Source organism: Balaenoptera acutorostrata, chromosome 19, assembly GCF_949987535.1.
Source record: "Balaenoptera acutorostrata chromosome 19, mBalAcu1.1, whole genome shotgun sequence".
Lineage (NCBI taxonomy): Eukaryota > Metazoa > Chordata > Mammalia > Artiodactyla > Balaenopteridae > Balaenoptera > Balaenoptera acutorostrata.
In genome coordinates, this window is record NC_080082.1 from 37,379,848 (window position 1) to 37,407,590 (window position 27,743).

A 27,743-nucleotide genomic window follows, 5' to 3' on the forward strand; every position below is an offset into this window, starting at 1 on the left:
TGGGATCTTCCCAGACCAGGGCTCGAACCCGTGTCCCCTGCATTGGCAGGCAGACTCTCAACCACTGCGCCACCAGGGAAGCCCTGGCCTTCATATTTTTAAAATTCCGCCCCTCTCTTTATTGTCCATCCTCTCCCCATGCCTCAGGTCTAAAACCTGAGGTATTTTTCTGGCCCAATCATTATCAACTTCAAATATAATCCTGTTACTCCCCAACTTAAAACCCTTACTGCCCCATTGAACTCAGTATGAAGGCCAAACTCCTTCCCATGGTAGCAAAGACCCTGCCTGCATAGCTGGATATGACCCACATCTCCAGCTTTAACTCTTTGCCTTGCACTTGGTGTGCTCACAACTGCTAAACTGCTGACCTCTCTGCCTTTGCTTACACTGTCTCATCTGCCTGGTGAGTTCTCACCTTTGATTGGGCAACTCCACCTGACTTACTTAGGGATTCAGTTTTGGAGATGACTCTTCTAGAAAGCCTTCTAGGACCACCAACACCCTCAACAGTGGGTCAGGTGACCTCATTAGCTGCGTACAAATCCTTTTCCCTTTTGCGGGGGTGGGGGGTCATATTAGGTTAACCTAGTAGAAAATTCAAATAATACAATAGGATATGGAATATGTCTCCCTCCTCTTCCTGCCATCCAGTTCCTATTTCCAGTTTCTTAATGTATATGCAAGCATAAATAAATATATTTTCATATTATTTTTGCACAGTCTTAAACAAGCTGTACTATGTTTTTCCAGTTAATACTATTTTGGAGATCATTATATCACTTTACATACAGAACTATCATTCTTTTGAAGAACTGCAATGACATTTCGTTGTATGCATAACTTAATTTGCTCAAGCAATTTGTTGATGGACACATGGGCTGTTTCTGATTTTGCTTTGACAAGCAGTGCTGCGAAGTGCAACATTTTTGCACAAATCCATTTGAGCACATGGAGAATATCTTTCCAAACTTAGGTATGGGATTACAAGATCAAAGTCGAGGTGAATTTTAAATTTTGATATAACACTCTAGTCAACCGACTTATTCTTTCCAACAACATTCGAATGTTGGGCCGTCTACACTTCTAGACTACGTGTTTGAGGGCAGGCACCTCCTAGTATTCACATTTGTCTGGCAGAATTGGCCCTCAATACATATTTGACTTAACGAATTTTATATCTCGCAGAACCGAGTCCAGGGCTGGCATATAGCAGATTCATCAGATGTCTATTACAATTCCTCAATGATTAGACTCGCTAACATTTACTGAAGTTTATCAAACGGTAGGATCTGTGCCAAGCGCTTTACCCCCCACCGCCTTTTTCACTCTCACGTTCTCCTTCCTCTGGGGGAGGGGGCGGGCTCAGCACCACGACCCGCCCCATCTGTGCATTCGTTGGTCGAGCCCGACGCCCGTTACTGCCGAGTCCCGGCCAAGCCACGCCTCCACGCCGTTCGTCTGGCCCAGAGAGGGCGTGTCCATCGTCCCGCCGCAAGATCCAGTCGGTCTCCTCTCGTGAGAATCGTTACGCCCTAGAGGACCGGAGCGGTGTGGGTGGGGGCGTGTTCCGCGGTCCCTCGGAGCCAGCGCACGCCGCGCCCCGCCCCCTCGGCACGCAGGTTCCGCGCGAGCTCGCGCACGCGCGTGCGCGCACTTTTCAGAGCCTCACTCTGGCCAGCGGGGATCAACGGGCGGAGGCTGGGCTGTTGAAGTACGAGGGGCGGAGCCCGGGCCGCCACCGCCGCCGCCGCCGCCGCCGCCGCCGCCGCCACCGCCACCGCCGCCGCCGCCGCCGCCAGAGAGGAGCATGTCTGCAACTCGAGCCAAGAAAGTGAAGATGGCCACCAAATCATGCCCCGAGTGCGACCAACAGGTGGGCGCCGGGGGCCGGGCACCGGGCACACGGGCCGGTGGGGCGGGTGCGCGCGGGCGGGCGTCCGTTGCCGGCGGCCGTTGGCTGTGGAGAGGCCGCCTCGCCGGGGTCCCAGCGGCTGAGAGTGTGGGCCGGCCCTTGAGCTCTGGCCACTATGGGAGCCCGGAACCGGCCGGGTAGAGCCGAGGGGTTGCGGGGGAAGCGCCCGGGGCCGCGGCCCGGCCGGTGCCCACCTGGCGGCGGTCAGACGGGCGAGTATCTTGCCCTGTGGCCAGCCGCGTGAGAGGGGGCGTGGGTTTATCGTGAGCTGACGGAGTGCCCTGTCCGGACCCTCCCCGAATCGCCTGTCCGGCTCCGGTGACAGCGGCAGGAGTGTGGGGCAGCAGCCCAAGTGGACGAGTTCGGTCCCTCAGCCCCCTCCTGCCCCGAAGAGAATGCCCGATGTGCCGACTCCGAGTCTGGTCTCCTGGCTCCGAAATCCGCCTTCTGCCAGGCAGGGTTGCTTTGTTCCCGTTTCAGATGTGTACGGTGGACCCCCAAAACTGTCCCCCCGCGACCTGGGCGGATGCTTAAATGTGACAGAAAGGCCCGCAGTGTAATAGTTTTAAGTTTTGGCGAAATATGGAGATTTTTTCTCTTAAATATAATTATTATATTTTTGACGTAAATAATCGTGAATCCTTTCTGTACATTGTTTTAAATGGAACGTTATTGAATAACGCCCCCATTGAAGCCCTTCCTTTCTGAGCGCTCCTCACTTCCCCCTACCCGCCGCGGTATCCACTGTTAAAAATTTGGCATTTTCTGCTTCCAGATCTTCTAAAAAATATATATGTGGTTTTATGAATTTTAAATGACTGCTTTCTACACAGAATTAATGATGTCATAGCTGTAATTTAAAAAAATCTCATCTTACCATTTTAGTTTAAGGATGCCTCATTTTTTACTAGAATGATACAAGTTCCTCTAAACCTTAAAATCTAATGAGTTAAGACTCTCTCAGTTAAAAGCATTAGTAAGGGCCCTATTTCACGCCAACATGCAGATCTGGGTGTGTTTATTTCTTTTCCACTGAGAGAATTTTTTCAAAATGATTACCTCTTCTCCCTTTTTCTTTCTTTCCTTTTTTTTTTTTTTTAAATCAGGAGTAATTTGAAATGGCTGAAGACTTTTTTAATAAGCTGATTTTAGTGCATACTTTAAGGAGCAAGCTTAAAGGTTGATCAAATCTTTTAACAGAAAATGTTACATGTTTTATTCAGTATCTTTTATGGGCAATGATAGATATGCTGATCAGAGAATTACGGTTTATTGATTGTATGAGTTTATTGAGTATGCATTCTAAAAACAATTTAGCCGTGTTTTCCAAAACAGAGTTAAATTTCCTTTCTTTTTTTTTTTAATTTTTGTTTGCGTTGGGTCTTTGTTGTTGCTCGTGGGCTTTCCGAGTAGTTGCGACCAGCGGGGACTACTCGTCGTTGCGGTGCACGGGCTTCTTATTGCGGTGGCTTCCCTTGTTGTGGAGCACGGGCTCTAGGCGCGAGGGCTTCAGTAGTTGTGGCTCGCGAGCTCTAGAGCGCAGGCTCAGTAGTTGTGGTGCGCGGGCTTAGTTGCTCCGCGGCATGTGGGATCTTCGCGGACCAGGGCTCGAACCTGTGTCCCCTTAATTGGCAGGCAGGTTCTTAACCACTGCGCCACCAGAGAAGTCCTAAATTTCCATTCTTACCATTAAACTAAATTTGTTAAATTCTGAAAAAGTTGGACTTTTCTATTTAAGTCTCCTTGTCGAAGATTATTTCAATATTTAAATCATTTCTGTTTGTTCCGTTTAATTGTGCAGAAGTATAAGGTTTACATGGTATGCATTATGCATTCCAGTTTCTGTAGGGCATCAGTTATTGCAAATCCTGACCTTGTTATATTTGGCATACAGTAACCTTTTGGGGAAAATAACCTGTTTTTAATATCCTCGTTAAAAAAAGAGGAAAGGATAATAAACTTGTAGGAGTCCCTGTAACTATTCAACAAAACGTGATCAGCATTTTATTTGGAAATATCACATTCTGTTTTGTTGTTACACACACAACCTCCACTGCAACTGCCATAACAAAATACCATAGATTGGGTGGCTCAAACAACAGTAATTTATTTTGTCACAGTTCTGGAGGCTGGAAGTCCCAAGATCCTGGCAGAAAAGAAAGCTTTCTGGTGTCTCTTCCAAGGACACTAATGCCATCGTGAGGACTCCACCCTCATGACCTCATCTAAACCTAATTATCTCATCTCCAAATAATACTATCACGTTGGGGGGTTGGGGCTTCAACATACGAATTTGTTGCTGGGGTGTTTTTGGGGGGTGGGGACACAATTCATTCCATAACAGGCTACAACAACATAATTTAAAATGTTGATTTGTAGTGTTCTTTATTCTAAATACTTAAGAGAAGATAACATACGTGGTGACTAATTCAAACTTTTGGTGATTCTTAAAAGCGATTTATCTTTTACTCAAAGTAACTCAGTTGAAGAAAATAATAGATTAATTTTAGTTTTCTAGTTATTTGAAAGTACAGGTTTCTTATAAATGAGAAAAAAATTATAATCCAGAAAGCCATTTTTTAAAAAAGCTTTAGAATACTGCTGTTATTCTGAGTTGCCTGATGAATATTAAATTAGAATTTAGATATAGTTTATAAACATAAATATAAAACCTTTAAAGTTTGAGATTGCCTCAGTTGAGTAGATTTACATAAGTTCTGTATATGTGTGTGTAAGTTTAAAAACAGGTACAGAGATCAGCAAACAAGAAAGACCTAGATTTTCAGTGGCTTTATTACATCCCCTTTTACATTCCCCCATTTGAAAATGTAGTTCTGAAACATCTAAACCACAATACTTTTCATTTTCAACGGGTTTCACATCCACTAACTCAAGTTACTGAGCCATTTTGAGTGTAGTAGTAGTCAGGATTCTTATTTTTCTGGGATCTCTGGTGTATGTTTCTGATTTTGCTTTTTTTTTTTTTTTCTTTATTACATCAGCTTTTTCCCCCTTTTAGGAAAGAATGTTAGGAAATTTTATGTGACATTTAGCAAATATGTCTGCTGTACGTAACTTTGATGCTCTTAGCAACAAAGAGTATAGATGGATTCTCTGTAATGTGGTTATTTTTGAGCTTTTTAAAGTCAGTGAAACAATATAGGGTCAGGATTTTGTTTTTTGCAGTTGTTTTTTAAGCCTGTCTTACTTGTAAAACATGCCTACAATCTCAATACCTGTTTTTCAAGGAATAAATTGATTCACAAGCTATCAGTAAACAACACTTCAAATTTTTTTTCTTGCATTTTAAAATCCTGAAAGTATAGCATTAGAACTTTCATTACTGTTGTCTTTGGCATTACAACTGAAATTTCATGGAAGTTTAGGTGTTTGTTTAAAATCCAAATTATACAATAATTTAAAGAGATTAATATAACTGAAGTTGTCTACCTCATTTAATAATTCTTTTTACATGATCTGTATTGTGGTGGTGGTTAGTTGGGTTTTTTTCAGGGTTGGTGTGAGGGGAAGGAACTTTACATTTTCAAAAGGACCTTAGGGTGACTTAGCTCAGGCGCATGAATGTTCCTTGAGCATAAGACACTTTCATTAAGGGATGTAGATCAGCCTGTCAATTGAATTAGTCATCCCAAAGCTGAATGTACATTTCTCATCTAACTGTAGCACTCTGTTAATTCTGGACATGGGTTGATATAATTTTTTTTGTGTATAAGACAATTAAATTTCAATTTGTTGAGTTTCAGTAGCTGAAATAAAATGGTTGTTGAATAGCAAAGGGTATGTTGAATAAGAACATCACGTTCTGTGTTTTTTTGGGTAGCATTAACTTAAAACAATTTATACTGCCGTGGATGCCGTAAATGATGTGTTTAAGTATAAAGGAAATGAGTCAGTACCTTTGAGCTTGGTTTCTCTGAAGATGTGAAATTTTTAAAATAACAAAACATACCTATTTTAGGCAGATTTTACACTATTAAGAAATGTAACATTACATTTTCTGTCGTGGTTTGGAAGAATCTCATTACATTCTTGATAAAGCAAGCTGTTAGACATACCTGGAGTTTGATTATTTTTATAGATTCATTGTTATTTTTCATAAATACAAACTAGAATTCTTTGTTCAGTATTTTTATGCAAAGAAAAGGAACTCTGCCAAAATTCTGATTTAGCTTATTTAGATCACATATTTATATTCTAGAACATGAGGCATTCTCTACATAAATGGATGAAAGCTTTATAGTAGTGATTAAACTTTTACATGAGCAGAACAGTGGGCAAATGGAACTTATCTTACAAAGGGAATTGTAATTACTATTCTGTGAGTACTTTTTGTTGAGATTAATTTCTGGTTTTCAGTGAATGTGCCCTGAGTCCAAGGATCATTAAGATTAATATTAGTGAAACAATTGTGGAGGGAAAGCTAAAGCTTTTTTCAATGATTTTCAATAACATTTGGCTTTATAAATTTATTTATTTATTATTTATTTTTGGCTGTGTTGGGTCTTCGTTGCTGCACGCGGGCTTTCTCTAGCTGCGGTGAGCAGGGGCTACTCTTCATTGCGGTGCGCGAGCTTCTCATTGCGGTGGCTTCTCTTGTTGCAGAGCACGGGCTTTAGGCGCTCGGGCTTCAGTAGTTGTGGCACATGGGCTCAGTAGTTGTGGCTTGTGGGCTCTAGAGCACAAGCTCAGTAGTTGTGGCGCATGGGCTTAGTTGCTCCATGGCATGTGGGATCTTCCCAGACCAGGGCTCAAACCCATGCCCTCTGCATTGGCAGGCGGATTCTTAACCACTGCGCCACCAGGGAAGTCCCTAACATTTGGCTTTAGAAAAATATTGACAGACTTGAAATGGAGAAAGGAGACACTTGTAAAAATAGTTTACAGATTTATAAACAGAAGCCTGAAGAGCTTGTGTTTTATCCGACGTCCTTCCTGGAGCTGAGACTGTAAGATACTAGGTCTTAACTCCTGCTTTGTCCCACATTCTCTTTTGTTTGTACAACACTTTTGCCCCTCAAACTGGTTGTTGTAAACTTTTTTTTTTTTTTCTATTGGTAGTAATCGGCATCTTACCCGCTCATGTTGGAACCTGGATTGTTTTCAGTTCTTTACCCTTTTGAAATGTCTTGTAGATCTACCTTCTCTCCATTTCCATTCTCACTATTCCAGTGGGGCCCTCATAATGTTATGCTGGGATTACTTTAATGATTTCCCAATCATGCCCCCCTTTCCAATTTATTCTATATAAACTGCTTTCAAACTAATATTTTAGGAAATGCTACCTTTTTTCCCATATATTTTCCTTGGCTCTGACCCAATTGTGGTTTTCTGTTGTTCACTCACATCAGCACATTTTATCATGCATTTGCTACATTCATGGTTATTGTAGTGCGTTAGTAGAATGTGAAGATTTAGAGGACACAATACCCATCTCATAATTTGTTGTCAGGAGGTGGGGTTTAAATAAATCCATGATTCCTACTTCAAGTAATTTATCATTCAGTTTAGGAGAGTACATAAACACTGAGAAGTTTAAGAACAGAAAAATAGTAATAATAAATTGCTTCTTTTTTTTGTCTACAGGTTCCTGTTGCATGTAAATCATGTCCCTGTGGTTACATATTTATTAGCAGAAAACTTTTAAATGCAAAACACCCAGAAAAATCACCATCTTCTACAGGTAATTGTAAGAGTTTACCACATTTTTAGCTTTTTGATGTAGAAATTTAAAATTAATTTTTGTGAATTTACTATTCAATTTTTGTTGAAGTTAACAATTAAAGTCTGTTGAAGTATGTGTTTGGTTTTTATTAGCTATTGGAAATCAGCTTATGACATTAGTATGCCGTTCATTCTATTTAAATGTTAACTCCCTTGTAATGCTGATAAAGCTTGTAACAAATTTTCTATTTTTTATTTTTGGAGGATGGAGAGCCACTGAAGGGTTTTAAGCAAGGGAGTGACCTAATCTGATGTTTTTAAAAAAATTTTAAATGTTTACTAAAGGTATAATTGACTTCCAATAAATTGTACATATTTAAAGTGTATGTTTGATAAGTTTTGTCATGTGTTTACACCAGTCACCACAGTCAAGATAATGAACGTGTCCATCATTCCCATAAGCTTTCTAGTTCCCCTTTGTAATCTTTCCATCTTGTTTCCCACTCCCCCAGATAACCACCGATCTGCTTTCTGTCACTATTTTAGAACTTTACATTATACAGGTGGAATCATACAGTATGTAATCTTTATTGCCTGACTTCTTTCACTGAGCATAATTTAAGATTCGGCCATATTGTTGTGTATATCAATAAGAATTAATTCCTTTTTATTGCTTAATAGTATTCTTTGTGTGAATATGCCACAATTTGTTTATCTGTTTACTGCTTGATGGACGTTTTGGTTTTTCCTCTCATAGTGCTGGTACAATGTGTAACAACTTTAAAGTAGGTTTTTTTTTTTTTAAACTGGTGACTGAAAAAATATAACCTGATTTTGGTGTGAATATAATTTTTAGATACATTGGTTATTTTTTGTAATTCCCTGATATAGAATATCTAAAAAATTTTTTGCTTGAATTTTATCTTCCCATTAATAAAAACAAATTGGATTTGTTCAGCAGATATATTTATTAAAAAATGAAATTTTGTTATTTGTTCTTTGATAAAGTCAGAACTTTGTATGTTCATGATCCCCAAATAAGAGTAGATTGATTGCAAGTGTATATATGAGCACCTGCTGTATGCTAGGCACTGTTCTAAGCCTTGGGCCTAAAGTAATGAATGAATTTACTATCAAGGCAGGTTCACTGCTGTCATGGAGCTTAATGCATTCTTGTGGGCAGGAAATAGAGAACAGATAAACAGGGAGAATATCAACTTGTGAATAAACGCCTTGGAAGAAATTAAAATAGAGTGCCGAGGTGTGTGACTGGAAGGCTAATTTTGATTGAGTGGTTGGAAGCTTCTCTGAGAGGTGACATTTTAGGCTGAGGCTGAATAGGAACAGGGGGGTAGTAGCCATGATAAGATCAGGAAGAAGACCATTCTTGACAGATGAAATAGCAAATGCAAAAATTTTAAGGTTGTTAAAAGTTTGGTATATTTTAGGAACAAAAAGGCCAGCATGGTTGCAGTGTAGACAGTAAAACCAGGAGAATGTTCGATATGAGGCCAGAGGGATAAGCAGGGACCAGATTATTTATTTAAGGCTTTGTAAACTAGAGTAAGATTTTGGTTTTTATTCTTACGGTGTGAGGAGAAACTATCCCTGGGATGTGCGATGAGGTGAGGGGAGGGTGGCATGCTCTGATTTGCCTTTTAGAAAGATCATTCTGACTTCTGTCTAGAGAATAGTTTGTGGGGTTACAAGGTGGAAGTGAGCTTTTGCAGTATGTTAACTGAGTGAGGATGCCGAGTTAGGCAAAGAATGGTTATAGTAGGAGGTGATTCAAGAATTACTTATATTTATGTCTGTGAGAGGTCTGTTTATCCTAGGTCTGTGGAGAGATGGGAGAAAAGCAGTTTTAATTCCATTTCTGCCTCTGAGTTTGCTCCCTTTCAACATGGTAATGGACTTACTATTAATTCATTAGTTCTTAAAGGCTGTTGCTGGATTGGTTATATAGGAGTCATCCAGAGAACTGTTAAAAATCAATTCCTGGTTCTTGTTTCCTAAGAGTGTGATTTGGGTATGGGAACCTTGGAATGATTCATTCAGTAGATTTGCTGGGGTGGCATGTCAACTCAGTTCCGAGGCTCCAAAATGAATAAAACATGGTCCATGCTATTAGTGGGACAATTGTGTTTATTAGTTTTTCACTCAACAAATATTTTTGAGACCCTTCTATATACCAACAATTCAGGTGAGAAATGAGGTAAGGAAGAAATGTAAATGAGGACAGAGAAAAGGGACAGATGCTGCAAGTGTTAAGAATTTAGAATCATTTGAAGGAGAGGGAAGACTTTAGAATGACTCCCAGATTTCTGATGGATTTTACTGGTTAGAAAGGGAAGATAAAAGGGAAGACAAGTTTTGAGGGAAAGATGAAGAAACTATGTTTGGATATAGTTGTGAAATATCATCCGTGTGGATTTTTTTTTTTTTCCCCAGTTGGACATACAGTCTGAAGCTCAGGGAATAGCCTCAGCCGGAGAGAAAGGTTTTGAATCATCATGGTTGTTGATATCATGGAAGTGGATGAGCTAGTTCTGTAGAGTCTGTAGGGTAGGAAGAGGAAGCAGGTTCAGGGACTGAACTTTAAGGGTAGAAGTGGGTAGGGAGGTCATGTCAACTGAGAAGAAATGTCAGCCGCAGGAGAACAGCCAACAGAGAGTGGTGTTACATAAGTCAGTGTGATGAGTGAGAAGCAGTTCATTATTATTTTATGTTTGGAGTTTCCTAAGGTTCTGTTGTTTAATAAGAGTAGACTTGAGACCTTGAAGTGAAGATGAAACATTGAAGCCTAGAAATCCTAGGGAGGAGGAAGAAGAACCAGCAAAAGAAACAAAGAATAGAAAGGACAGAGAAATATCAGGGATAGACTGTGCTGTAGAACCAAAGGAGGAAAGGGTTTTAAGAAGGATTAAGAGTACTCAAAGCCTGGAAATCAGTTTGGTATAGTACAGACGTGTACTATATGTTGTTATATATTATATGGAAGATCTGGCTTCAGATTCAGATTCCAGTTTGGTCACTCTCTAACAGGTTAATTAACCTCCAGGGGCAGCTGCTGTTTACTTGTGTTTATGTAGATTTATAGTACCAACCTTAGAGGATTGAAGTGTAGATGAAGTGCATATGAAAATGTCTAACATAAAGAAAGGTTGGTATGTTATAGGTACTCAATAAATACTAATTTTTACAATTAAATTTCTTTTTTTAAATTTTTTCTGGCTGCATTGGGTCTTTGTTGCTGCACACGACCTTTGTCTAGTTGCAGCGAGCGGGAGCTACTCTTCGTTGCAGTGCGTGGACTTCTCATTGCGGTGGCTTCTCGTTGCGGAACATGGGCTCTAGGCGCGCGGGCTTCAGTAGTTGTGGCATGTAGGCTCAGTAGTTGCGGCATGCAGGCTCAGTAGTTGCAGCATGCAGGCCCTAGAGTGCAGGCTCAGTAGTTGTGGCGCATGGGCTTAGTTGCTCCATGGCACATGGGATCTTCCCGGACCAGGGCTCGAACCCGTGTCCCCTGCATTGGCAGGCGGATTCTTAACCACTGCACCACCAGGGAAGTCCCCAAGGAAGACTTTTATTTGCATAATTAAACATTTAAAACAAAAAAGAAACATCTTTAAAGCTCAGATTGCACTTATCTTAAAATCAAAGCTATAAAAGATTATTTGAAATTTCAGTGGGTTGAAACCTCTTATTTAATTATTGTAACTTTGTGTGACATGCAGGAGGAAAATAATCTGTTAAGTCATAGATTTATCTAGATTTGAAATGTTGAAAACTCACATTTTGCAAATATACTAATCATCTTTATATCTTCATAACATACATGAAAATAGGGAGGTGGGACGCTAGAACAATATAGAACTTTGCTAGCTGAAAATATAGATAAATAAAATCTATTATGGAAATTAATTTTAAATTGTAAAAATATATTAATTTCGGTGAGAGGAAAAGATGAGTGTTACAAATAAAGCTGTATTAATGCTCAGTGTTTTGTACAAGTGCATAGAACCTCAAGGCAATTAATTATTCTTTGATACCTTTCTAAATGCGTTAGGAATGTAGTATTGTTTCTTTTATCCTTTTTAGGGGGTCAATATTAAATGGAGATAAATTTTTTAAAATTGACTATGTTGTTCATGTAGGATTTCATTTCTAAATTGAATGGTTGACTGAGAGTTTAAAAAGTAGCCTTGAGGTTGAGTCCTCATCTGTCAATTTGAAGAAATAAAAAAAAAAAGAAATGAAAGGAAATACTGTATTTCCTAAAATTGAAAGTATCTGTACTGTGGCCTAAACCTTCAGTACTGTAGTAGTAATCTATTCAGATATTTGGTCAGTCACCAAATACTGACAGAAGCAGTTTTTGGTGAGAACAAACTCAGTTTGTTCCAAATCTTTAAATTTGGTTTTCCAAATGGGTGTTCTGGGTGGTTTAGTGGCATCAAGGGTGCTATTTTGTATTTAATAACAATGGATATACCTTTAAAAATTTTTAATTATAAAAACTGTAAAGAAAAAGTAAACTGAAAATCTAACTGAGATACTAGTTTATAAAAGACTTCCTCTAAAGATAAGAAAAAGATTTAAAATGGTAAGAATTTTGAATAGCTTATTAGTATTTAACTGTTAATTTCTCAGTGAGTATACGCTTTGGGTTAAGCTTTGTCAAATAAATAGCAAAATTAAATAAATTCCATTTTTTATTGGGGGAAGGAAAAAGGGATAAAAATATTAAACATAATTTTTAAATTATTCTCTAACAGGGAAAGGCTGATAAATAAGCAAAGTCTATAAATGACATACTCACTTTTGTAGTTAAGGAAGAAAAATGGAGAAATGATTATCACGAGTACCTTTTAGAAACCCAAAATGATTGAACATTAATCAGTAGTAAGTGATCCTCAACTCTGAATTACTTGACAGTGAAGATTTGGTTTTGTTATTTCAGAAAACATTGTTCCTTACATGCTAATCACTTAAAATTGCTGTACATTCATATATGGAACATAGTTTTTATTTTGCCTTTTGATGAAAAAATACATACCTTCATCTCTGTGCCTTTTTTTAAAGTTCTTAATCATATAGTTTATATAATGGTATCTATATTCATCTTTAAAAGACATTTTTCATAGAATCCTCTGATTTCTTCTAATCAAGACTGATTTTAGGTCTGCTGCACAGCTGTCATGCTAAAATTTCTTTCTATTGTACTATAAGGATAATCCTACTTTTTTTCTTTCTTTTTTTTTTTTTTAAAGATATTTTGATGTGGACCATTTTTAAAGTCTTGAATTTGTTACAATATTGCTTCTGTTTTGTATTTTGGTTTTTTGGCCACGAGGCATGTGGGATCTTAGCTCCCTGACCAGGGATTGAACCTGCACCCCCTGCTTTGGAAGGTGAAGTCTTAACCACTGGGCCACCAGGGAAGTCGCCTACTTTTTCTTTTTTTTTTAAAATTAATTTTATTTATTTATTTATTTACTTATTTGGCTGTGTTGGGTCTTTGTAGCTGTGCATGGGCTTTCTCTAGTTGCGGTGAGCGGGGGCTACTCTTCATTGCGGTGTGTCGGCTTCTCATTGCGGTGGCTTCTCTTGTTGCAGAGCACAGGCTCTAGGCGTGTCTCAGAGCACAGACCAGGGCTCAAACCCGCGTCGCCTGCATTGGCAGGCGGATTCTTAACCACTGCGCCACCAAGGAAGTCCCAAAATTTTGTATTTTAATCATTTAAGTTGTACGGTTCAGTGGCATTAAGTACATTCATATCACGTGCTTAATCATCACCACTGTCTATTTCCAGAACTCTTTTCATCTTCCCAAACTGAAACTCCATACACATAAAACAGTAACTCCCCATTTTCCTCCTACTCCCCACCCCCATCACGCCCCAGGCCACTACTATTCTTTCTGTGCCTGTGAACTTGAATTTGACTACTGTAGTTACCTTGTATAAGTGTAGTCATGCAATATTTGTCTTTTTGTGTCTGGTTTCACTTAGTATAATGCCTTCATCCACGCTGTGACATGTCAGAATTTCCTTCCTGAATAATATTCGATTGTATGTACTTACTACATTTTGTTCATGCATTGATGGACATTTGAGTTGCTTTCACCTTTTGGCTATTGTGAAAAATGCTGCTGTGAACATGGGTGTACAAATATCTGTTCAGTTCCCTGCTTTCATTTCTTTTGAATATATACCCAGAAGGGGAAATGCTGAGTCAGATAGTAATTCTGTTTAATTTCCTGAGGAGTCGCCATATTGTTTGCACTATTTTTCATTACCACCAGCAATGCACAACGATTCCAATTTCTCTACATCCTCATCAACACTTGTTATTTTATGTGCTTTTCATAATAGCCATACTAATGGGTATGAAGTGGTGTCTTGTGATTTTAATTTGCATTTCCTTAATGAGTAGTGATGTTGAACATCTTTTCATGTGTTTATTGGTCATTTGTCTATCTTTGGAGAAATGTCTGTTCAAGTTCTTTGTCCATTTTTTGTTGTTGTTGAATTGTGGAAGTTCTTTTTATTCTGGATGTTAATCCCTTATCTGATATATTTTTGCAAATATTTTCTTCCATTCCATGAGTTGCCTTTCTACTCTGTTGATAGTGTCCTTTGACATACAGAGGTTTTTAATTTCGATGAAATCCAAGTTGTCTATTTTTTTCTTTCGTTGCCGGTACTTTTGGTGTCATATCCAAGAAATCACTGACAAATCCACTGTCTTGAAGTTTTTCCCTAAGCATTTTATAGTTTTAGTTGTTATATTTAGATCTTCAATCCATTTTGAGTTAATTCTTGTATATCGGGGTCCCCAATCCCCGGGCCGCGGACTGCTACCAGTCCACGGCCTGTTAGGAACCGGACTGCAAAGTAGGAGGTGAGTGGTGGGCGAGCGAGCAAAGCTTCTTCTGCCGCTCTCCATCACTCGCATTACCTCCTGAACCGTCCCCCTGCCCTGCCCCTTCCCCCCCACCCCCCGGTGGGGGGAAATATTGGCTTCCAGGAAACCAGTCCCTAGTACCAAAAAGGTTGGGGACCGCTGTTGTATATGGTATAAGATAAGGGTCCAGTTTCATTTTTTTGCCTGTGGATATCATCCAGTTTTCCCAATTACCACTTGTTGAAAGTACTGTTTTTTCATGGCTACTGTTATTGAAAATCATTTGACCATATATTTGAGGATTTATTTCTGGGCTATTTTATTCTATTGGTCTGTATGTCTCTGGTAAGGCAGTACTACATTTTTTTGATTACTGTAGTTTTGTTAGAAAAGTTTTGAAATCAAGAAGTGTGATTCTCTGTTCTTTTCCAAAATTGTTTTGTCTGTTTGGGGTCCATTGAGATTCCATATGATTTTAGGATGGAGTTTTCTATTTCTGCAAAAAAATCTTAATGATATAATACTCTCTGAAGGTATGCTTTGAAATGTTTGAAGATTTTTTTGTTTTCCTGAACTACCTTTGTTCCTCATGTTTTTGTTTTTGTTTTGTTTTTGGCCTTGACCAGGGATTTAACCTGGGCCACGGCAGTGAAAGCCCAGAATCCTAACCACTAGGCCACTAGGGAACTCCCTGTTCCTCATGTTTTATCTTGCTCCTTCTCTCTCTCACACTTTTTATTTTCTTCAAATAGCTGGTAATCCTTAATTGCCTGTTGATATTTATAAATGAAGGTCTTGGTTTATCAGTGTAGATAACTTGCATGAATATCCTACACTGTTTTGAAAGTCTATTTTGACATTTCTTTAGTGTACAATTGGAAGCAGCTTATTGGCAGGCTTTTAGATGTAAATTAGGTGAGCTGGGGGATGCTGTTGAAATCCATGATTGCCAAAATAAGGAAGGTTTCATTCTGGGACAGAACGTGAAATCCTTTATAGTATTTCATTTTTATGAGGTACTGCCTTTTTTGTTTGTTTGTTTCTTCTTTCTATGTTGTGGAGGTTCAAAGTCCCCTTGAACATCGCTTGGTTCCCAAGAGCTTTACATCTTTATGTGTTACTTTGTATACATAGGCCCAACTGTTCTGCAGTAGTTCTAGTTATTCTGATGATCACCCTGTGGCCTGCTGTTCCTTACTGTACTTTTTGTCCTGTCCTGGGAGTATCTTTGGGAAGAACAGCGATCCCTTCTATAGGAGATATCTCTTATTCTTATTTTGAATTTTAGTTTCTTCTATTCTGGTTACTTAGAATCTGTCAGCTTGCCAGTTTGCTGAAATTCTGTAATTTCAGATCGTTAATAGCACCCTTTTCTGTTTCAAGCACTGCAGATTTATTTTCCTTTTTCCCTTTACCTTTTTACCCATGTTTGTTCTCATTTCAGTAGGATTTTTGAGAAGATAATGAAATAAATCATGTGTTCAGTCTGATTTTATTTATTCAGCACCACTTAACATGTGTAGGTAATGTTCTAGGTTCTGTGAATGAGACAGGCAAAAGCATCCCAACTTTCATAGAACTTATATTTCGAAGGGGGAGACATATTGAACATATAAATAAATGTAGTAGTAGTAGTAGTAGTAGTAGAAGTAGAAGTAGAAGTAGTAGTAGAAGAAAATTATAGAAGGACTATAGTAGTAGTAGTAGAAGAAGATTATAGAAAGTAACTTGGGCTGGGAGACTCAGAGGGGCAACCTATAAATTGACATCTGAAGGAAATAAATAAAGCCTGTCTCATGAAGAGCCTTGGGAAGAAAGCTCTAGGCAGAAGCATTAGCAAATGTAGAGACTCAAGGGGAGGAAGGAACTTGTTTTATTAAAAGGAAGGCAAGTCTGGAGAGTACTGAACAAAATGGCTAGTGGTATGAGATTAGATGGGTGAGAGGCAAATGTCAGGTCTTATAGGGGGACTTACAGTCTTTGGTCGGGAAATTTGACTTTCTTTTAAATAAAGTGAAAAGCTAATGAAAGGTTTTAGAAAGGAAGCTTATTTATACAGTCTTTTTTTTTTTTTAAGATAATTTTGGCAGCTATTTAGGGAATGTGTTCGGTTTGGATATTGCCCATAGAAGTGGGAGAAATGAAGAAATTGTGGATGTATTTTGCACGGAGTACCTATGGACTTCTGTGATGATAGAAGAAACAAGCTGAGTCACAAATGACTACAAGTTATTTGGCTTTTGCAACTGGTTGGTGCTATTTACTAGTATAATGAAGGTTGGAGGAAGGAAAATCAAGAGTTATTTTTTGGCGCATCTGGAATGCTTGTGAGTCATACAAGTGAAGCTGTCAGGTAGGCAGTCTAGAGCTTTGGGAAGAAGTCAGAGCTGAACGTATAAATTTTGGAACCATTATAACAATAGTTTTTAATGTTTTGGGTCCATGGTTTATCTGGGCTCAGGGCATAGTCCTAAGACTTTAATATTAGAGGTGGAAAAGAACCTGCGGGGAGGAGAAGACAGCAGAGGCGATAAAGAGGAATGGCTGGTGAGATGGGAAATTTGCAGAACCTGAAAATCAAGTAAAAAATTAATTTCAGGGAAAAGAGTAGTCCTCTGTTGAATTTTTGAGAGATGGTATTAAGGTGATTAAAGAGAGGTGTCTATTAGATTTGCTGACAGAGGTTTTTGTCCTTCTTGATGATCATTTTCATTGAGTTGGGAGCTATACTGGAATGAATTGATGGGTGAATGGGAGGTGAGAAACTGAAGGCAGAAAGTACAGATACTTCTTTTTTGAGAAGTTGGCTATGAAGAAGTTTGCAGAGATGGGTGGGTAGCTGAAGGAACAAACTTAAATTCAGTGTTAAACTCTAAAAGGCATACTGTAAAAAGCTTTACCTGTTACTATTTCTTTCAACTTTTTTCTTTTTGAGAAATTCTAAGCATACCCTGTCCCATCCACATCCACGCCTTCTCTTGTATATTATTTTAAAGGAAATTTCATATAATTTCAATTATAAATATTTCATTACATGTTTCTAAAAGACAGACCTTGGGACTTCCCTGGCGGTCCAGTGGTTAAGACTCCATGCCTCCAATGCAGGGGGCATGGGTTTGATCCCTGGTCAGGGAACTAGGATCCCATATGCCATGCGGTGCAACCAAAAAGAAATAAAATTAAAAATTAAAAAAATTAAAATAAAAGATAGACCTTTAAAAACTTAAGCACAATAAAAAATTAACAATAATTCCGTAATATCAAATATCCAACTGGTGTTGAAATTTTCAGGTTTCTCATAAATGGTTTTTAAAAACAGATTCCAAATAAGGTCCACACATTGCATATGACTGATATCTTTTTTGGCTCTCTCTTTATCTATTATTTGCTCTTTTATTCCTTGCAAATTATATGTTAAACTATCACTTGTCCATTTGGATTTACTGTTTGTGTCTCTGTGGTGTATGTTAACACATTCTTTGAATGATTTCTCTTTTTCTTATAAATTGTAATTTGGATCCAAGGGCTTGATGAGATTTGATTTTTTTTTTTTTTGGCAAGACTACTTAGGTAGGTATTCTATAAGGAGGCACAAAGTCTACTTATCTCTGTTTTTGTGATGTTAGCAGCTGTTGATGTTTACATTTAGTTCATTTCAAGTTGAAAATGGTGATACTCTTATTCCTTCTTCAGTTTTTTAGCCACAGTGATTCTAAAATGAGAAATTGCTCTTCATCTACCCTTTTGTTACCAGTGAGTGGTACAGTTTGAATAGAAAAAGCAGGGTAAATGCTTTATTCTTTTCCTTTATTTCACTTTTCAAAATAGTGAGTTGGTTCTTTAGGTGTTTCAGTCTATTATAGTTATTATTTTTATTGATGCTCAAATTATAATGGTCAGCAGGAGCCTCTTCAAGTTAGCCCTTGAGTGCTTTAACAAGATGCTGATGATCTTAGATAACTTTCTTACAGTCTGGAATAACTAAATATTCTTGCATTATCTGGTATATGTTAATCTGAGACCTGGAATTAACTAATTCTCCAAGGATATGGTATTTGGAAATAACTTTTAATATTTTACTTCAATTTATTTTATTTTATAGTAGCCTATTAAGCATACTTAATTTATATAGCCTTTTATTTCATTTTATTTTTAATTTATTTACTCTATTTATTTATTTTTGGCTGCATTGGGTCTTTGCTGCTGTGCGCGGTCTTTCTCTAGTTGTGGCCAGCGGGGGCTACTCTTAGTTGCAATGTGCAGGCTTCTCATTGCAGTGGCGTCTCTTGTGGAGCACGGGCTCTAGGTGCGTGGGCTTCAACAGTTGTGGTAGGTGGGCTCAGTAGTTGTGGCTTGTGGGCTCTAGAGTGCAGGCTCAGTAGTTGTGGTGCACGGGCTTAGTTGCTCCACGGCATGTGGGATCTTCCCAGACCAGGGCTCAAACCCATGTTCCCTGCATTGGCAGGCAGATTCTTAACCACTGTGCCACCAGGGAAGCCCTATATAGCCTTTTAAATTGTTCTCTTTAGTTCTTGGGATATGAATTTTCTTATATGTTTTGCCCTTTTACCACCATGGTTTTAGGCATTTGGGGAATTTTCTTTCTTTCTTTTGAATTCAGGTACGTATTAAATCAATTTAAAAAAAATTGTTTGTCTTATCCAACCTTTTGATCTGTTTGGAGTGAGAGGGGTGGCTCCTTGCATTAATTAAATCACCATGTTGAGTAAAGTTCCCCTATTGCTATTTATTTGGGATAAACATGCTCTTAGAATGTCAGAAATGACCTCATCTGTGGATAAAGTGATAACTGCTTACTTCCCTAGTGTTTTAATGTTTTCCCTAGATACTTTCTGTTTGGTTTTTACTGGGAACTTTAATATAAATATTATGGCTAAGGTCAGTTTTGCTTCTGTGTATTTGACATATTTCAATCTGTAATTTGGGTAGGGGGAAAAAAGGAATGGAATATTTATTTTCCTTTTGTAATACTTCACCATTTTTAACTTGGATACAGAGAGAAGGAAAAAGGTTGCTGTGGAATTGTGTGAACTTGTAGGCGCTGAAATTAAAAGTATCAAATAAAGAAACTTGTCTTCCGTTATAAGATTCCTACTACCTCATGTGTTAGTGTGGATCTGAAGTCTTTTGAATTTCTTTTTTTCCTGCATAGGTGTGAGGGACATACAGATGTTATGGTTGTAGTTTTATAAAATATGCCAGGCAGCAAACTCTAGTGCTATTTAGAAAAAGAAGAAAGCAATGAGAACATGGGCAAACAGTTCTTGCTAAGCCCTAAAATATATCACTTTTATTCATCCATACAGAAAACAAGCATGAGGCCAAGAGGAGGCGAACAGAGAGAGTTAGGCGAGAGAAGATAAATTCTACAGTAAATAAGGATTTAGAAAACAGAAAGAGGTCTCGAAGTAACAGCCATTCAGATCATATCAGACGAGGAAGAGGAAGACCTAAAAGTGCATCTGCCAAAAAACATGAGGAAGAAAGAGGTATGAGTAAATCCAAGCAGTTGTTGTTTTTTTTTCAGGTATTAAAGTTTTCTAACATCTAAATTAGATAGTAGTGAAGAAAGTGTTTGGTAGGCATTGAACTCCTAGACTTAAAATTCCAACTCATATTTTCGTTTGTAAAAACATTTCCCTACAGGTAGATGCTTGTTTTAAAAAAGTCATATAAATTTAATTCTTATTGGAAAATTAAAGGCTTAAATTAGGTAAAATTCACCTTGCTATAAACTGATGATAGTAAAGTTCAGAGATAATTTGTGTATGACATCCTGGATAAGTCTGTTAAAATAGTTATACTTTTTTAAAGATAAATCTGAATTCTGTTAAGACTTATTTCAAACTATTATACTGTGAGTTTTAAAATTTTACTATCAAGTGTTCTTCAGTATGAATTTTTAAATTACTCCTATTCTGTTCCCTATTCTGAGGCAGCTTTTGGATAGTAAGGTGAATTCTTCTTGGTCTAAAACATATTCATATTCTCCTTATAGATTTTCTCTTTTCTTCTGATAAGTAGTGTGTCTACCAATAACTTGTTTGTAACCATCAACTAAAACTTCTCGTTTTTTTTGATTTATACATCTTTTAAAAAACCTTTTATTGTGGAAAATTTAAAAGATTACACAAAAGTAAAAAGAATAGTATAATGCACCCTATATGCCCATGAATATCTTTTTAAAAGTGGGACTTTCAAGCCAGTAATTAAAGAAAAAAAGATAGTTGCTTTTTATAATTCTTTAAAAATCTCTCTCAAGTAAATCAACTATACTTCAATTAAAAATATATAACAATGTTGTTAGACACCACAAAAACCTCTATTAAAATAATTTCTTCAGTGAAATGTGTTTATAACTTCTTATGTTATTTGTGAGTTATGCTTTGCTTTTTCAGGTATTCAGTCTTAGGTATTCAAATATAAATGTATTTTAGACATTGAGAATTTTTTACCTGTTCACCATTTCTCTCTGCTTTGTGTGCTTCTATTTGAATAAAAGTACTACTGTTAGGGAAAATAACTTCACTGGTATAGCTTTTATCAAAGTTAAAGATTTTTTAATATTGTATGGCTAAAGGACTAAGGTTTATAATGTCTTTGACTGTATTCTGTGAAGACTGTGCTTCTATACTCCTTAATTTCTTTGGGTAGTTTTACTGCTTTTTCTCTTTCTTTCTATTATGCTGATCTTCCAGAGAGTTTGAGTTGTTTTCTCAACTTGAGGGTGCTTCTTTAACAATGGGATGATCAGAAAATATATGCTAAAGACTGTTACAGAATGAAAACTAGGTAAAGAAAAGTCAACAGAGGGGCTTCCCTGGTGGCACAGTGGTTAAGAATCTGCCTGCTGGTGCAGGGGACACGGGTTCGAGCCCTGGTCTGGGAAGATCCCACATGCCACGGAACAACAAAGCCCGTGCGCCACAACTACTGAGCCTGCGCTCTAGAGCCTGCGAGCTGCATCTACTGAGCCCCGCGTGCCACAACTACTGAAGCCTGTGCACCTAGAGCCCGTGCTCTACAACAAGAGAAGCCACCGCAATGAGAAGCCTGCGCACTGCAACGAAGAGTAGCACCCACTCGCCACAATTAGAGAAAGCGCAAGCACAGCAACGAAGACCCAATGCAGCCAAAAAGTAAAATAAATAAATTAAAAAAAAAGTAAACGGAGAAAAAAGAAAAGAGGGAAATACTGCTTGGCCCAGAAAACAGAACATTCTTTACTGTTGAAGTACAGGGAATATAACCCAAAGAATGGAAAAGGAATGCTTCTGGTCAGAGGAGATGAGAGAATAGATAATGACAGTACTTTATTTGGGGGAACGAAGGCTCTGTAGTTGTGGTAGGACTCTATATATGCAGGTTTGGATCTTTTATTTCATGTTAACTTGAAAAAAGCATTTATTTGGGTATAAATTGTTTTCAGGTATTTTTAGTTTATTATAGGAAAGTTTTAAGAAAGCTATTTCTAGAGTAAGATATACTTTTAATACAAACAGGGAGGACCTCAAAGGAATTTTTGTATAATAGAATCTTTTAATGTAGGCCAGAGGCAAGGGCAGTCAGCAAACTTTTTCTGTAAAGAGCCAGATAATAAATATTTTAGGCTTCGTGGGCTATACGGTCTCTGTCATAGCTAGTCTGCTCTGTCATTGTGTCTGGAAAGCAGCCATAGGGAATACGTAAATGAATGGGCATGGCTGTGTTCCAGTAAGACTTTGTAAAAACAGGTGGGAGGCCAGATTTTGCCAATTGTATTTTACCAATTTTGCAGGCTGTATTTTACAAACCCTTAAGGCAGACCATGTTTTCTAAATATAATACTGATAGAAAATATGAACTTTTGAAATGTCTATATATTTTAGAATAGACTTCTTTGATATGCTTCTTAGTGTTAAGTAGCTACTTAAATTCAGTATTTATTGATTCCCAGCTCATAGGGCACTTGAAGAATTTGAAGCAAGCTTTACCTTTATTCTAATAAGGAAAACCTGACAGTGTGTCTAAAAGCACATTTTTAATTGGCTTTACTGTTTTCTATGTTTTGAAAAAAATAGTAAGAAGAAGGAATGAAAAGGAAATCTTTTTAGACATCTAGATGACAACATTATCATAAAAGCCAACCATTAAACTTAACAGTTTTGGATGGTTTAAAATAAGTCTTTATTTTATATGTGGGGGGTATGATTATTCTGGATATTAGTAAAGTAGGAGTGACATTTTGACTGATTGAAATATATTGGGCAATTCTGAATACCTTATTAATGAACATAGAGAGTTAATGTAGACTTCACGTTAAAGATGGTGGATTGAATAAACACATCTAGCTCTGCACCCTCCCCAAATCCTAGTAAAATGACAGGGATGAAAGGGATTTTTTTTTAAAGGGCCAAGTCCCACAAGGACAAGGAGTGGGAGAAGCAGCAAAATTCTGGAAAGTGGTAACTTCTTTAGCAGACCCAAGAAACCCAAATCGTAAACTCCTTTGAGGAAAGCTGAGAAAGAAACTGATTTTTGTTTCACGTCTGCCTAAGGTCAGGAATTTTTACCTCAGTTATGTCTGGAAGTGTAGAGGTGAAGGTGAGGCTAAAAACAAGATTATTTGAACTCTGTGTTTTAATATCCTGCTAGGGCTCTTTACCCTGACCTCCCTTCCCTGCAAGTTTATCCTTTGAAAGGGAAAACAGAGTCTCTGGTCTAGGAAACACCAGGCATCATTGAGGGCAGGAGTACCAAATTAAGATGAGGAAGATTAGGTGAAAATTGGAGATGGTAAATACTGAGTTCTCCAGTCAGGCTTTCACAAAGGAATAAAAAAATAACTTGGATATGATAAGTTTTTGCAGGGAGAAGAAAAAAAAATTAAGACTACCATTAATATTCTTTGTAAGAGAAGATACGGTAGTCATGAAAGAAGAACAAGATGATGTTTAAAAGGAATTGCAGATGTCAAAAAAGTACTTGGAAAATGAACTTTAAAATGAGAGTCTCAAAATATATATATATGTATGTATATGTCTATATGATTTGCAGAAATGTAAAACTTTAACAGAAGGCTTATAGACAAAATTGAAGAAATGTACCAGAATGTATAGCAATAGGAAAAGAGATGAAAAAATGAATAAGAAACATAAGAAATTTAGAGGACCAGTTCGAGGTCAACATCTGTAAATAACTGATGTTTCAGAAGAAGAACATAGAAGATGAAGTAGATGGGAAGTCATCAGTGAAATAATTCAAGTAGTTTTCCCAAACAGGAAGGACATTGAGTTTCCATATTGAAATGCCTCACCAAATTCCCAGACCAATGGATGGTTAAAACTAGATATTATGCCAAAGCATATCATCATAAATCATATCTCTCTGGTTAAAGGGAAGGTCCTTCAAGTGTTCAGAGAAAATAATCAAAGTGGTACAGTGGAATACTACCCAGCAAGGAACAAACTACTCATGTATGAGCAACATCAGTGAATTTCAAAAACATGTTGAATGAAAGAAGCTAGACACAAAACAGTACGTACTATACCATGCCACTTATATGAAGTTCAAGAACAGGCAAAATCTATGGTGGTAGAACAATGGTTGCTGGTGCGGTGGGGAGGGATTGACTGGAGAGGAGCATGAGGGATTTTCTGTATCTTGATTGTGGTATGGGTCATCCAGTTGTACATTTATGATCTGTATATTTAACTGTAGTAAATTTAGCAATAACTTAAAAAATAACTGTAAAAAGTGGTATAGGGTTTTCTTAACAGTGACACCAGTAGTTGGAAGACAGTATTTTGCCTTTAAAATACTAAGAGGAAATATTCAAGTCTTAACTCAATCATGCTATTAACTAGTGTGAAGAAAGACTAAAGACACTTTCTGATATTCAGGGTCTCAAAAAATTTGCTACCCATACTCCCTTTCTCAGGAAGCTACTGCAAGATATGTGGCATCAATGAAGAAGTAAACCAAGAAAGTATCCTGGACCTACGACACGGGGTCCAACTCAAGAGAGATGAGGAGAATCTCCAGCATGATGTTGACGAGAGATCTCCAGATGATAATTGTGCAATAGGCCTAGAAAGCAACCATTTCACATTGGAGCATAGAATTTCTTCAAGAAGATAAGATTGATATGTGTAAACATTCTGAAAGATTTATCCAACTAGGAGAGAGTTTGGGTTCAATTAGTAATGAAAACTAAGCAAATGAAAAAAGAGAATCCCTTCAGTGAAAACAGTGTACAGGAAAAGTGAAATCATTTACACAGTGAATAATGTAAACACAATATTGATCTCATCAAAATGGTAATATAACTATAATGGGAAGATGTGATAAGAAGAGTATGGTGGGGGCAAGAGACAGAAAACAATAAATCCTAATATTTCATGGTGGAAAGTCAATTAATCATGCCTAAAACCAAAAATCCAAGCTGTTGCATCAGATAAATATGTTACTTAGGTAAAAACCAAAAGGAATACCTGGAAAAGTAGTTTTATTTGAAGAGTAGGAAATGTGCGTGAGGGGAGGAGGACTTCTGTTTTTTTGGTAACACGTTTTGTAAAAATAATTTGACTCTAAACTATATTCATGTTTAACTTTGATTAAAAAGTCAATACAAAACAAAAAACGAGACAAAAGTGGAATCATAGTAGAGCCTGAAAAAATCATTTGGGAGAATATACACAAAAGATGTTAATCGTGATTTTAGCTGGCTCATGAGATAATAGGTGATTTTTCTTTTTTCTTTTTCTGTATTTTTCAAAGTTTCTACCATGGACTTGGATTACATTTGTAATCAGGTGGGGAAAAGTAGAAATAAATGTTGGTTATTCATATTTTCCATAGCAGGGCTAAGGTGAAGAACTTAATATATTCATAAAGGCACCATTGATGTTCAGAAGGGACCATATTTAGGGTGAGGAAATTCATTTTGATTGAAGCAGCTCATGCTAGTGAGGAGAAAGAAATATTTGAGATTCTTACAGAAATGATATTGATATTAGACTGTGTGTATAGAAATATATACAGTCTCCATTTAGTCTTAGAATTGAGTTCTTGGCATTTTAGTAACCCCTTTGTGTAATTTTAAAATTTCAGTTCAGTAGCATAATGCTTTATAACATTTAGTGTATGTTGTAGTATTATGTATTATATTTATTGTCATTTAAAGGAATACTTGAAAACTTTAAATTAAAAAAAATACTGCATCTACTGCCTTTATATTAAAATCTTTCCCTTTTTCTTTTAACAGAGAAACAGGAAAAGGAAATTGACATCTATGCTAACCTCTCTGATGAAAAGGCTTTCGTGTTTTCAGTCGCCTTGGCAGAAATAAATAGAAAAATTATTAATCAAAGACTTATTCTCTGATATTTGTCTGCAAAATGTATTGAAACTTTCTTCAGGATTACATCAGCAAATTCTCAAACAGTTATGAACTCCCAGGAGCATTCTGACTGCATCAATAAGGGCCATTGATTGTTTTTTTTTTCTTTATCATTTAGCCTGTGGCACACTTTGGGAGCAAAGCTGCAGGCTTGGACTGTTCTGGGATTTCCTTGTTTACCAAGGAGTATTGTCAGTGTTTTGTGTTTGGGATATAGTGTATTAACCCCCCCCCACCCCCCCCACCCCCCCCGCTGAAAAAAAGAAAAAAAGCTGGATGGCTTTTACAGGATTAAGGGGTAGGTTTGGGAGTGGAAATAAGAAAACTAGAGAAATAAAATGATAGTTTGCAGATTTGACACCAGAGATGCAATATTTTAAATACTTTGAAAAAGAGTGACTTTTAAAAATATATATTTCAGATTTTCAGCACTAACATTGCATATTTGCAGTTCATTTAGTAAATTGGCAATTGATATTTTATTGAATGGGGAATTAATAATATAAACTGTAAATTTTGTCTTAAATTGATTTTTTTCTTGGCCTTTATTTTTATAACTTAAGGTATGAGTTATATTTTAGAAGCTACTTTCTAGTTTGGAAGTTTGGGTGCTATATGAAGAAAAACATTTAAGGATATATCATACTTCAGATATAAACTCCTTGTTTTCTTGAATGTAATTTATTTATTAATTAAAAAAATACTTTTTTGCTCTCAAGATGGTGCCTGTTAACCTAAACATAAAATATATTTATTACATGCAAAATATTTCTTAGATAGCCACTTTGAAGCAGTAATGTTCTTTCTGAATGGATGTTCATTTATACATCCTGAAAATTATTTAAATTGTTACTTAACCTCACTCTGGAGGAAAAAAATAAACCTTAATATTGAAACTAATAGATTAAATAGTTTGGTATAAGCTTTTTGTTCTAGTGAAGTTTGTGAACTGTATTTAAATTATTAATTTTCTAGTGTTAAATGATAATTGTTTATAGTTGATTTGTTTTATACTAAATGCTTTTGCATTTTTGTATATCGATTTAATGCTTAACATATTCAAACTTGATAATGACTTCCCTTATTTTAAGTCGACTGTGGCCTCCCCCTCCCCCTCCCCCACCCCCATCTGTTTGGAAGTCCTAAAGCCTTATTAGGGAATGTAGGCAGCAGTTAGACTTAGTCCTTACTTAAGAGAACTTTCCTTTCAATTTCAACAACAGCATTGTCAGCTTCAGAGTGCATCTCCCATTACCTCCCAGAAGAAAAGAGGTTTACCTTTTTTTCTACTTTATTTAAATGGTAGCCAGCAGAGGGAGCTTAAGAGGTTCTCTAGGTAGGGTGTAGGATTTTCCTAAAAATTCCTTTTCCCTCAATCCCCATATTTACCTGCAAGTACTACTACAATTATCTTGTATGCATTTTAAAGCCCTAGTAATAAAGTTTATTCCCAGAAATGTTAATGTGATTTTATCTATGAAATATAAGAAAACTTTAAATTTTGAGAAAAAAACTTAAGATTAATATCTAAAAATGCTTATGAACTTAATACAGGCATACCTCCAAGATATTGTGGGTTCAGATCCAGACCCCTGCAATAAAGCAAATATTGCAGTAAAGCAAGTCACATGAATTTTTTGGTTTCCCAGTGCATATAAATGTTATGTTTATACTGTACTGTAGTTTTTTCAGTGTGCAATAACAGTATGTCTTTAAAAAATGTATATACCTTAATTTAAAAAATACTTAATTGCTAAAAACTGCCACCCATCATCTGAGCCTTCAGCGAGTCATAATCTTTGCTGGTGGAGGGTCTTACATTGATGTTGATGCTGC

The 27,743-nt window shown here is 37.1% G+C and overlaps 1 protein-coding gene across 2 annotated transcripts; it reads left to right on the forward strand.

Annotated features, from left to right (window-relative positions):
- The first annotated feature begins 1,231 nt into the window (after positions 1–1,231).
- LOC103005581 (UPF0547 protein C16orf87 homolog) lies at positions 1,232–27,370 on the forward strand. Of its 2 annotated transcripts, XM_057534953.1 has the most exons (4): positions 1,426–1,876; positions 7,520–7,616; positions 19,834–20,016; positions 25,773–27,370. In XM_057534953.1, exons 1-4 carry the CDS (start codon positions 1,811–1,813, stop codon positions 25,889–25,891), a joined length of 465 nt encoding a protein of 154 aa, XP_057390936.1. In that variant the 5' UTR covers positions 1,426–1,810; the 3' UTR covers positions 25,892–27,370. The 2 variants fall into 2 exon arrangements, with proteins under 2 accessions (XP_057390937.1, XP_057390936.1); XM_057534954.1 differs by lacking the exon at positions 19,834–20,016 and having other exon boundaries at positions 1,232–1,876.
- The last annotated feature ends 373 nt before the right edge of the window (positions 27,371–27,743 follow it).

Bases quoted from the DNA above. Each gene is read 5' to 3' on its own strand.
- LOC103005581 (XM_057534953.1), top strand. From the start codon at position 1,811: ATGTCTGCAACTCGAGCCAAGAAAGTGAAGATGGCCACCAAATCATGC. The intron at 1,877-7,519 runs GTGGGCGCCGGG...TTTTGTCTACAG, and splicing joins GCCCCGAGTGCGACCAACAG to GTTCCTGTTGCATGTAAATC. The intron at 7,617-19,833 runs GTAATTGTAAGA...TCATCCATACAG, and splicing joins AAAATCACCATCTTCTACAG to AAAACAAGCATGAGGCCAAG.